Here is a 13,001-nt window from a genome sequence, read left to right as displayed (position 1 = left end):
TCATGAAAGTATTCCCCTGCTATCTGCATGTGTAAAAACAGCCGTAACTGGAAACAAGATTTTGGAAATCTCAGCAGCCCACTGAACAGTACAGCTGGGGAAGAAGCTATTTTTCATCATGCTTCGTACGACGTGACTACAAGAGGCATCCTAAAACACGTATCCTATACAGTGCAATTCTAACTCGTGAGCGAGGAGGCTGAGAAACAGACATTTTAAGTATTTATTTTGTACTGTAGTCTCTGGATTAGCAACACAATTTCCCAAAGTCAGCAATTTCTCTTCTTGTTCTTGAACTTTCCGTGTTATTATAACTATGCCTTCTTGTCTTTGGTCAAATTCTGGACATCTGATGCCAGCATGGATTTATACTGGCCCCAGATTGTATCATATAATTTATGAATCATAGGATACAATCTTAGGAAAATCGATTGTATGTTATGATTTATGACCTATGATTCAATGGTGGGTTGCCCCCTGGTGGGAGGCTCCGCCCATCGCCCCGGATGTTGTCATTCACGCATGCATCTGGCCTCAAAAATGTGCCTAAATAGATGGCATGGAGCCGGGGCGAATGGGCGGGCCCACCTGCAATTTCTGCTAACAGTTCAGGCGAACCGATCCGAACCGGCTGAATACCGCCTCTGCCTTTGTCATATCTCAAAGACGCTTCTATTTGAAAGCCAGCTGACTTTCTGATTTTTCTTTACGAATGGCTCGCTTCTCATCCAAGAATCTTCTTCATTTCCGTTCCACTTCCCCCCAGATAGTTAGAATTTGAAGAAGCTTCTCGGATATGAAGCAAGACATCTTAAAAGAAAAATCTAGAAAGTCTACTTGCCTTTAAAATAAAAACACCATTGGGATAATTATCACCTGGAAGAATGAGAGTCTCTGTATAGAGATCTCGTGTCATAACTTAACATGACATAAATACGCAAGTAATTTTTTAGAATGTTTCTTCTATCGTCCATTCTAGTCTTCGGCTCTAATCTAAACTCTGACTAGAAGTTTAGATGGACTTAGAAGGACTAGGGGTGATATGATAGAGTTCCAATATTTGAGGGGCTGCCACAAACAAGAGGGGGGTCAAACTATTCTCCAAAGCACCTGAGGGCAGGACAAGAAGCAATGGATGGAAACTCAACAATGAGAGAAGCAACCTAGAACTAAGGAGAAATTTCCTGACAGCGAGAACAATAAATCAGTGGAACAGCTTGCCTCCAGAAGTTGTGGAAGTTTTTAAGAAGAGATTGGACAAACATTGGTCTGAAATGGTATAGGGCCGTGATGGTGAACCTATGGCATGTGTGCCACAGTTGGCACACGGATCCATGTCACCTGGCACACCGGCTCAGCTCTCAGCCTCTCTAGGAGACTCTGGAGGCTGGGGACAGCAAAAAAGTCACTTCCTGTCTAACCGAAAGTTGGAAAACGGGCCCTTTCGGGCCTCCGGAGGACCTCCGAGGGGGTGGGGAAGGCTGTTTTCGCCCTCCCCAGATGCATAGAGAGGATCTGGAGCCAGGTGAGAAAGAAAAATGGGTCTATTGGGCCATCACATGTCAGGAGCGGGGGTCGCATGCACATGCGCAGGGTGGGGCACATAGAATTATGGGTGTGGGCAAACACGCACGTGAACCTCCCCCGCCCCCCCTTCCTGGCAAAAAGGTTAGCCATCACTGGTTTCCTGCCTGAGTAGGGAGTTGGACTAGAACAGTGGTCCCCAACCCATTGGCCGCTGCCCAATACCAGGTCGTGGATTATTTAGAATTGGGCCGCGTGAGTGGCGCTGGACTAGAAGACCTCCAAGGTCCCTTCCAACTCTGTTATTTTAGGTCCAAATCTGATTGGTAGTCAAGATCTTGAGAACTACAGGTAGTCCTCAACTTACGACCACAACTGAGCCCAAAACGTTATGTGGCTGAGTGAAAAATTAGTTGTGAGTTTCGTTCCGTTTTACGACTTTCCTCGCCCCATTTTGTTAAGCGAATCACGGCGGTTGTTAAATTAGTAACATTAGTAAGTTGAATCCGGGCTCCCCGTTGACCTTTGCTTGTCGGGAGGCCTCAAAATGGCTCCTGAACTCTGCAACCGTCATAAATATGAGTCAGTTGTCGAGCATCCGAATGTAAATCATGGGGATGCTGCGTAGCTGTGAAAAATGGTCGTAAATCCCGTGGCTCAGTGCCGTTGCAACTTTGGTCACTAAATGAACGGTTGTAAGTCGAAGACTACCTACACAGTATTCAGTTGCTAGTCTTCAACTTACATCACTTTATTTACTGACCGTTTGAAGTTACCACGGCACTGAAAGAAGTGACCAATGACCGTTTTTCACACTTACGACCGTCCCAGCATCCCCATTGGTCACGTGGTTTGCATTCATATGCATAAGTTCACATTCATGACGGTTGCAGTGTCGCAGATTAATGTGATTCCCTTTTGCGACCTTCTGTCCAGCCAAATCAATGGGGAAGCGAGATTCACTTAAGAACTAACTTAACCACAACTGTGGCAAGAAAGATCGTAAAATGAGGCCAAACTCAACAACTGTCTCGTTTAACCACATAAATTTTGGGCCTATGTTGATTACTACCTGTAGTATTTTGCATCCTTAGTTTTCCTGCAGTCCAGCCAAACGTTTTAACCAAACTGCAAATTGTGTAAATCTGTTTTTTTCCCCCCTCAATCCTGGCACATATTTGGCCACATCAATACAAAGAATCTTTAATAGCATCAGACTCAAATTAATTAGCTGGTTATACAGATTAAAATCAGCATAGCGTCCATTTGCCATTGTATCCTCTCTCTTTTTTTTTTTTGCTCAGAATTAAGGAACAAAGGGGGAAAATACCCCGACACATTTAAAATAGGGAATTAGATGAAGAGATTCTGAAGCTTTACTAGCAATTTAGAATTAGGGGCAGGAGCAAATTTTTCTTCTTCTTCTTCGTTCATTGTATGGTAAATATGGGACAGCATCAATCCACTGAAGACAGGGGTTTGGGGAGGGAAAAAAAATATAAAACGCTCTGTAGGAAATAAGTTTATGATAATAAGCACTTCTTTGTTTTTTAAAAAAAGATATTGGTGACTAAGAAGCTTCAAAAATGGAGCATCCGTTTTATGCAAAAGGCACAACTTGGTAAATTATATATCCATTTCAGCTCTCGGTGTATGCTTTCAGATGCTTTCCATTTTAAAAATCTTGATTATTTTTAAGGATCCGTTTAGACTTCCGATTTTCTCCGCTTGGATGTCCCAGGGTTCAGTTCCTGACACTTCAAAACTAATTCATTTTCTTCTGATTTTTTCCCCCCCTTTCCCTTCTCAAAGGGGCCTTGGTAGCACAGTGGTCTAAGGCACCCTGTTATTAAGCTGGTTATTAAGACCAGCTGCCTGCAATTACTGCAGGGTTCGAATCTCGCCAAGGCTCAAGGTTGACTCAGCCTTCCATCCTTTCTAAGGTAGGTGAAATGAGGACCCAGTTTGTGGGGGCAATAAGATGACTTTGTATAAATATACAAAAGGATGAAGGCTGTTGCTTAACGCATTGTAAGCCGCCCTGAGTCTCCGGAGAAGGGCGGCATATAAATCAAATTAAAAAAAAAAAAGGTTAGTGTGAAATGTCTAAGCATCAATTTGGTTTGACAATACAGCAGAAAACGCAAGAGATCTTTGCTCCATTTAGAACGACCGTTTCTAGATAGCCGCTAAGCAGAGTGGGGCGGCGGCCTAGAGCTGGAGCTCTCGCCTCACAATCAGGAGGCTTGTGAGTTCAATCCTAGGTAGAGGCAGATATTTCTCTCTCTGGGCACGATGAGAATATATCTGCTGAACAAAACTCCTCATTGGCAACAGGAAAAGCATCTGGCCATTAAAACACTCTGCTAGCTCCATTCAGTTGCCCAGACTCCACCCCACAAGGGATTATTAAATGATGATTTCTAGATAACCACTAAACCAGAGAGCCGAATTAATAATTTTCCGCTGTTTGCGATCGATCATCTAGATTTTTGCCGGGCAGATATCGTAGTCTTACTTTATATTCCAATAAATGAACAATTCCCCCTGGTATAAACTGATATCAGAACAGCAACATGAATGTGCCTTATTCAATGAACCTCAAAGAGACTAGTCCTCATGTCCCCGTAGAGCACGGTTACCTTAAAGTTTGACACCGAATTGGAAACAGGCTACAAGCAGTCCTTATCTTGCGACAGTTCGTTTAGTGACCTTTCGAAGTTACGCCGGCACTTCTGACCGTTTTTCGCCCTTATGACAATCACGTGGTCACGTAATCAAAATCCGAACGCTTGGCAACTGATTCATATTTATGACGGTTGCAGTATCCCGGGGTCACGAGATCCCCCGTTTGTGACGAGGAAAGTCAACGGGGAAGCCAAACTCACTTAACAACCCTGTTACCAACTGCAGTGATTCACTTAATCAAAATGGGGGCAAAACTCATTCAACATCTGTCTCGCTTAGCGACAGAGATTATAAGCTCAGTTGTGGCCGTAAATCGAGGATTACCCTTATATCAAATCTAAAGTGAGTTGGTCACTAAAGTGAGTTGTTTCCTTCTTCTTCCTTCTTCCAAATTACTGCAAATTCATGTTGTTGATCTGCAATTTTCCGTGAATTTTGAATTCAGCATTACCCTGTTCTGAACGCACAAAGATATGCTTATTTCCATCTGGTATTTCTCCGATACCTTGAAAATGCTAGGAGATTATATACAGGACTAGACAGGCAGTCCTCACGACCAAAAGTGAGCCCCGAAATTTATGTTGTTAAGTGAATTTTATCCCGTTTTACAGCTTTCCTCGTCACATTTGTGAAGTGAATTGCTGCAGTTCTTTTGTGACACGGTTGTTAAGTCAACCTGGCTTCCTTATTGACTTTTTTTTTTTTTTTAATTTGATTTATATGCCGCCCTTCTCCGGAGACTCAGGGCGGCTTACAATGCGTTAAGCAATAGCCTTCATACTTTTGTATATTTATACAAAGTCAGCTTATTGCCCCCACAAACTGGGTCCTCATTTCACCTACCTTAGAAAGGATGGAAGGCTGAGTCAACCTTGAGCCTGGTAAGATTCGAACCTGCAGTAATTGCAGGCAGCTGGTCTTAATAACAGGGTGCTTTAAACCACTGTACTACCAAGGCTCATTTGCTTGTCAGAAGGTAGCATTTTTTTTTTTAATTGGCCAAGTGTGATTGGACACACAAGGAATTTGTCTTTGGTGCATATGCTCTCAGGGTACATAAAAGTAACGATACGTTCCTCAAGAATCATAAGGTACAACACTTAATGATAGTCATAGGGTACAAATAAGCAATCGAATCATATTAGGAAACGGTCAATATAAATGTTAAGGATACCAGCAACAAGGTTACAGTCATACAGTCATAAGCGGGAGGAGATGGGTGGTGGGAACGATGAGAAGGTTAATAGTAGTGCAGACTTAGTAACTAGTTTGACAGTGCTGAGGGAATTATTTGTTTAGCAGAGTGATGGCGTTGGGGAAAAAACTGTCCTTTTGTCTAATTGTTCTGGTGTGCAGTGCTCTATAGCCTCGTTTTGAGGATGGGAGTTGAAACAGTTTACGTCCAGGATGCGAGGGGTCTGTAAATATTTTCCCAGCCCTCTTTTTGACTCGTGCAGTATCCAGGTCCTCAATGGAAGGCAGGTTGGTAGCCATGTTTTTTTTCTGCAGTTCTAATTATTGTCTGATAATCCTCTGACCCGTAGACGCTAAAATTGTCATAAATGTGAGTCAATTGCCATGCATATGAATGCAAATCACATGACCCTGGGGACGCTGCAATGGTCGTAAGTGTGAAAAACGGTCATAAGTCACTTCTTTCAGTGCCGTGGTAACTCCGAACAGCCATTAAGCTGAACCGTTGCAAGTTGAGGACTACTAGTACTGGCTAATCATGCCATTTAGCTCCAAAAGTGACTCTTTTTTTTGCCTCTTTCGCTGAAATGGACAATGGTTTCTTTGTCTTAGGGCAAGAACAATTAGAAGCACATACAGGCAACTCTCAATTTATGATGATTCATTTAGTGACCGTTCAAAGTTACAATGGCACTGAGGTGAGTTTTGATCATTTTTCACACTTTCAACTGTTGCCGCTGCCACGTGGTCAAAATTCGCACGCTTGGCAATGGATTCACACTTATGACAGTTGCGGTGTCCCAGGGTCACAAGCAAAGTCAACGGGGGAAGCCAGATTTACTCAGCCACCGTATTACTAACTTAATAACCGCAGCGATTCACTTAACAACGGTCGCAAAACTCACTTAACAATTGTCTCGCTTATCCCACGGAAATTGTGGGCTCAATCGCGGTCAGAAGTCGAAGATTACCTCTGTACGCCTTCCACAATTTTCAAATTCTTGGCATAATAATAAAATGCACCTTAAGAAACTAATTGCATAAATTCAATTGCCAGAAAGGAGCTTTTGCTCACCCTTGTTCTGAAGTATCAAATAAATTGAATTTTCTGTCAAGCTCTCAGCTGCCTATTTGGTTGCACACCACTGAAACACAATTCTACTCAACTACAGGTCAAAATTTGGTTGCTCGGGGTTGCGAAAACAACCTAAGGTCATAGGAACACCATTCCTGACCTTCCCAGTTCATGGGGGAAGTCGGGATTCGGTTAATGAACCCATGATTCACTTAACAAATGCAATGATTCGCTTAACAAATCGGACGCAACTTCCTTAAGAACGACCTTGCTTAGTAATGTAAATTCTGCTTCCGATTGCGGTCAACGGCTACCTATAACTTACTTTTTGTGAGAACCTTATTTCAGAAATATCAAAAATGTGAGGATGGGGAAGAGGAGACTAGGCCAGCTAATTTGGAATTTAAATAGTATTTTTTTTTTTTTTTTGAGGAACTGAGCAAGACTTAACTAAGGCGTGAGAATCTTTGTACCAGAAACAATGGACGTGGTCTAGTCACAGTGTTCCATATTACACACCGGTTTAATGAGAGTTCGGTAATACAACTTTTAAAAAGTAAGAGAGGGAACAGGATGATGAAAGTGCTAGAAAAAGTTTATACCAGAACAACTGAAGCTAAATACAATTTATGGAACAATACAACAAGCAATTTTGAGTAAGCCAAGTTGCCCCTGAGCAATTATTTACTCGAAATGTATGTGATTTTTTTAGTTTATAAAGTGTTTAGTTTATATTCTGCAATCCCTTCCTCTCCTGCTCATTCCTCTGGCTGTTGTCGTCATCGTTGGCTTCCTTTTTTTAATATAAAAAAAAAATCTTTCCTTTTTTTCTACATACGAGAGAAACAATTCCCACGAATTTAACCATAGGTTGCAAAAGGACAAAATGCTGGTGGATTACGGCGAGTCTCATTTCCTTAATATAAATATAAAAATTTGCATCTCTGAAGATACGGAAGATTTATAGGATGAAACTATCTAATCTTTCAAAATTATTATTATTATTATTTTTTTTGGAAAATCATCGATACTGAGAAGGTATTACAAAAATACTTGGCGAGGGCTTGTCCGCTGAAGTTTTCATACGGGCTGATAAAAACGATTTGACGGGATTCCAAGTCTTTAATTGGTGATCATTGTGACCGAATCCTATGCTCTCTGGAAGTGCTTCAATTAAGCAAATCTTTTTTCATCCGGGATCATAAGAATATTGGAAAAGGTCTCGGATGGAAATTCATTTCCAACAAGGAAGAGCTGAATTTATTTTTGCTGGAACGGTGGCTTTTTCTCCGCTAAGGCAGGTCGAGGTGTTCTCGTGAGGGCAGGAAAATGCCGAGGCGTGGAGAAAAATTTCTATGCCTGCCACGCTTCCCCAGCGAGGTAGATTTTTAATCAATTTTTATCAATGAATGTCACACCACAAGGAGTACCGTGTGTGTCCCATTCACACAGTTGCATGACAAAAAACAGATCACTGCATCCCACCGAAAGGGTTTGCTCAGTGAATCTACCAAGACACTCGATTCTCAGGCAAAACAACTTGCATAACCCCCACCCCAACCCACACACAAAAAAGGCAACATTGATCAGGATTTGTGACATCTGCGTGGACGTCTGTTTTCTGCTGATAAATGGAGAAATTTTTTTTTTCATTCATTCCCAGGGTTGAGGAATTCATTTTCTGCATCCCCCCCCCCAAAAAATAATTATGTCTTCTGGAACATGCTTCTCTAACGAACCAACCATATTCAAAACAAATCCATTCATTGCATTGCTGGGCATAAAAAGGAGACGTGCATCCTTTTACGACAGGCACACCGAGTCTCTGGCAAGGATTAGCAAACTGGATTTCAGGAAGAAAAAACAAACAAACCAGTAACTGTATCATCAATATATACTGGCTGATTAAATGGCAAAACTAATCAGCTTGATTATAAATTGTCTTAAGGAGATATAATCTATTTGCTGGCAAATGAGGGGGCGCTTAGCATCCCCCAGGAAACAAACAAAACACACAAAAAATGTTCACATTCTTTCGGTCTGTCCGAAGGCAAGAATCCGAGATGGGCCAAGCAAACATTTATTTTTTTATTTTACTGACCATCAAGAAAGGTTGCGAGGAGATAAAAATCCAAAGATCCAGTCCAGCTGAATCTGAATTAAAATGCTGAGGTAAAAAAAAAAAAAATTAAAAGAAAGAAAAAAAAAAACCCCAAAAAAGGGCAGAGAAGTGAGAAGTTCAGACGAGCATGTGGCGTTTCCGATGGAGGGCAAGATGGTCAGAGCGAGAGAAACTGCGATCACAGTCCGGACACTGGAACGGTTTGACGCCGGTATGTTTCCGGAAGTGCCGTGTTAGTTCGTCCGATCGAGCAAACTTCCATGTGCAACCTTCCCAAGTGCATTTGTAAGGCTTTTCACCTGTGGATTTTTTTTTAAAAAAAAGGAAATACTTTTTAAGAAACACAAACGAGATTATTTTAACGATACATAAAAAAAAAACGTACGAGAAGAGCAATATTTCTTCATCGCCGGTAATTTCACTGAACGTCCCTATGGGATTCTAGGCTGGTACCTCTTTTAACTCCGCCCTCAACTTTTGCCACTTCTTCCCCTACATCTATTTTTCCGGCAGATGTTTTGATTCTGGGTGGAAACATTAGTAAACTAGGTCCTTGTACATTTAAAATGTGCCACAAAATGTGTACATTTGCTCTCTTGCCAGCGATGGATAATTTGCACAGTCAATTCCGGATGAACTTTTTATACACAAACCAATTACACCTTTGTCAATTTTTTATGTAGGACCTCAAATCTTTTGCAATATCATGTTTATTACTTATTTGATTTGATAAATGTATATATTATTACCTTTGCAATGTGACTAAAGGTTTCGTCTCCTTATTTAATTTAAAAAATATACAGGAAGTCCTCGATTTACAAGAGTTCATTTAGTGACCGTCCAAAGTTACAACGGCACCAAAAAAAGTGACTTACGACTGTTTTTCACACTTACAACAGTTCCAGCATTCCCACAGTCACATGATCAAAATGCGGACGCTTGGCAACTGGTTCATATTTATGACCGTTGCATTGTTCCCGGGGTCATGTGATCCTCTTTTGTGACCTCCTGACAAGCAAAGTTAGATTCACTTAACAACCGGGTTACTAATGTACCAACTGCAATGTTTCACTTAATGACTGTGGAAAGAAAGATGGTAAAAAGGGGGGGAAAGCTCACTTAACAAATGTCTCACTTAGCAACATAAAATTTTGGGCTCTCTTGTGGTCATAAGTCGAGGACTACCTGTATCGCCAGTGGTGTTCGTGAGTCCTTGGGCCAATGAATATTTAAACTTGGGCCCAAAACCCAATATCCAAACTTTCTAAATTTGAGGAACATCAAAGCAACATTTCAAATGGCTTTCAATGATGCTACCATTAAATCAGGGGTGAAATCCAGTAGGTTCTAACAGGTTCTGGCAAACCGGTAGCGGAAATTTTGAGTACTTCGGAGAACCGGCAAATACCACCTCTGGCTGGCCCCAGAGTGGGGTGGGAATGGAGATTTTGCAAGATTTTGGAAGATTTTGCAATGACAAAGAGCCTTCGTGGCGCAGCAGACTAAAGTGCTATTAAGTAGCACCAGCTGCCTGCAATTACTGCAAGTTCGAATCTCACCAGGCTCAAGGTTGACTCAGCCTTCCATCCTTTCGAGGTAGGTAAAATGAGGACCCGGATTGTGGGGGCAATAAGCTGACTTTGTATAAAAAAGAACACCGCTTGGGGGGGGGCGAAAGCCCTACTAAGCAGGTATATACAAAAGTATGAAGGCTATTGCTTAACGCATTGTAAGCCGCCCTGAGTCTCTGGAGAAGGGTGGCATATAAATCAAATTAAAAAAATGAATAAATAAATGAATAAATAAATGAATAAATAAATGAATAAATAAATGAATAAATAAATACATAAATATGTATCCCCTGGATTGGGGTGGGAATGGAGATTTTGCAATATCCTTCCCCTGCCACGCCCACCAAGCCACACCCACAAAACCGGTAGCGAAAAAATTTGGATTTCACCCCTGCATTAAATGGAAAAAACTGGAAAGATGGAAAGGAAAAAAAAAAGATCCATAATTCTCTTCCCAAGAACCCTTTATTTGCTTTAAAAAGCACATCATAAACTTTTAAATACCATCAGTTCTTTGAGGAAGTCGTTTACTGCCAATATAGTTGGGTGTGTTGGTGAATATTCCACTGAGTCATACTTAGAAGGCCAAAAAAATAAGTTTAGCTACCAGACAGAGAAGCAAAATGTACCAAGGGGAAAATAAATATCAGCCTCTTGAATCTACTTGTGGGGGAATAAATCACTAAACACAGTAAAGCCGGCTTCTAAAACAAGCTTGCATAGGATATACAAGAAAGAAGTCCTCGACTTACGACCGCAAGTTACAACTGCAACGACAGCCCAAAATTTCTGTTGCTAAGCGAGGCAGTTAATGAAGTGAATCATTGCATTTGTTAAAGTTAGCAACACATCTGAATAACATTTGAATCCAGATTCCGGGGACACGGAAACCATCATAAATGTGAATCAGTTGCCGACAGTGGTGGGTGGCTACCGGTTCGCACGAACCAGTAGTAGCGGCGGCGGGAGGCTCCGCCCACAGGCCCAGAATGTCATCAAATACGCTCTGCGGATGCGCGAGCGAAATCGGTAGCAAAGGTGAGTGAAACCCACGTCTGAATTTTAATTATCATCTGACTGTGGGGATGCTGCAACGGTCGTTAAGTGTGGAAAAAACCGTCCTAAGTCACTTTCTGCCAGTGCCGTTCTAACTTCGATCGGTCGCTCAGGAAACTGTTGTAAGTCGAGGACTACCTGTAGTAGGAGCTAGGTTTTTTTTAAAAAAAATCGTTTCATGAAGGTTTCCAACCTCCGCTCCCCGCCAAAAGAAAATAAACATTTGCTTCCTTACCTGTGTGTGTTCTTCTATGGGCTTTTAAGTGAGAGCTTTTAGTGTACACCTTGTTGCAGCCTTCGTAATCACACCGGTGTATCCTTCTCTTCCTTTGCGTGTCTGGCGATTCCACAGGTAGAGGCCTCTTCCCAGGCTGGACTATAACTGAAGGATGATTCCTGCGTTAAGTTGAATCATATGTTAAAAGGGCAACTTTTTGAATTAAAATCTTCTTTCGTCTTCTTCTTTTTTTTTAAAAAAGGGCCCACACCCCAGAGTTCACTTCCTCAATGGCCATTTGTCTTCTGCCGGCATCAATAACATTACATACATGTGGAAAAAATTCAAGCAAGCTTAGGAAATTTCATGGGCTTCTGTGGTATAATAGTTTTGGCTTGCTTTCCTAATAAAGATTTGGTTTCATTTATTCGCTGGAATGAACAAGCCATCTCCCCCCCTCCCCTATTTCTCCCCCCCACATCTCTTTCTCTCTCTCTCTCTCTCTCTCTCTCTCTATCTATCTATCTATCTATCTATCACATCTATCTATCTATCATCTATCTCTATATCTTATCTATCACATCTCTCTCTCTCTCTCATCTCTCTCTCTCTCTATCATCTATTAATCTCTCTATCATCTCTCTCTCTCTCTCTCTCTCTATCATCTATTAATCTATCTATCATCTATCTATCTATCTATCTATCTATCTATCTATCTATCTATCTATCTATCTCTATCTCTATCTATCTCTATCTCTATCTATCTATCTATCACATTTATCTATCTATCTATCATCTATCTCTATCTCTATCTATCACATCTCTCTCTCTCTCTCTCTATCACCTATTAATCTATCTATCATCTATCTATCTATCTATTTCTATCAATCACATCTATCACATCTATCTATCTATCTATCTATCTATCTATCTATCTATCTATCTATCTATCTATCTATCATCTATCTCTATCTCTATCTATCTATCATCTATCTATCTTCTATCTATCTATCTATCTATCTATCTATCTATCTATCTATCTATCTATCTATTATCTATCATCACATCTCTCTCTCTCTTATCTCTATCTATCTATCTATCTATCTATCTATCTATCTATCTATCTATCTATCTATCTATCTATCTATCTTTCTCATCTCTCTCTATCTCTCTATCATCTATTAATCAATCAATCAATCAATCTATCTATCTATCTATCTATCTATCTATCTATCTATCTATCTATCTATCTATCTATCTATCTATCTATCTATCTATCTATCTATCTATCTATCTATCTATCTATCTATCTATCTATCTATCTATCTATCTATCTATCTATCTATCTATCTATCTATCTATCTATCTATCTATCTATCTATCTATCTATCTATCTATCTATCTATCTATCTTTAGAACGGTAGGATTTGACCGAATAGTTTAAGCCGCAATCTTGTTTTCCAGGAAAGCAGAATTCAGAAATCTCAGTGCTTCTATTGAGAGGTGGTATTCAGCTGGTTTGGACCAATTTACCCGAACTGGTAGAGGAAATCA

The 13,001-nt window shown here is 40.8% G+C and overlaps 1 protein-coding gene across 1 annotated transcript in view; it reads right to left on the bottom strand.

Moving 5' to 3' along the window:
* Positions 1-6,985: 6,985 nt before the first annotated feature.
* KLF3 (KLF transcription factor 3) overlaps positions 6,986-13,001 on the bottom strand; it is a 42,686-nt gene continuing 36,670 nt past the window's right edge. The window contains exons 5-6 of the mRNA XM_034407256.3: positions 11,466-11,626; positions 6,986-8,902 (exon numbers count right to left, since the gene is read on the bottom strand). Of these exons, the coding sequence (XP_034263147.3) occupies positions 8,721-8,902; positions 11,466-11,626 (343 nt within the window). The 3' untranslated portion in view covers positions 6,986-8,720. The remainder of the gene's footprint in view (positions 8,903-11,465; positions 11,627-13,001) is intronic.

The sequence above is a fragment of the Pantherophis guttatus genome, chromosome 8 (genome assembly GCF_059756535.1).
Source record: "Pantherophis guttatus breed Tessera chromosome 8, ASM5975653v1, whole genome shotgun sequence".
NCBI classification, from domain to species: Eukaryota; Metazoa; Chordata; class Lepidosauria; order Squamata; family Colubridae; genus Pantherophis; species Pantherophis guttatus.
The sequence above is the reverse complement of the archived record's forward strand: the minus strand, read 5'-3'. Positions and strand labels throughout refer to the sequence as shown.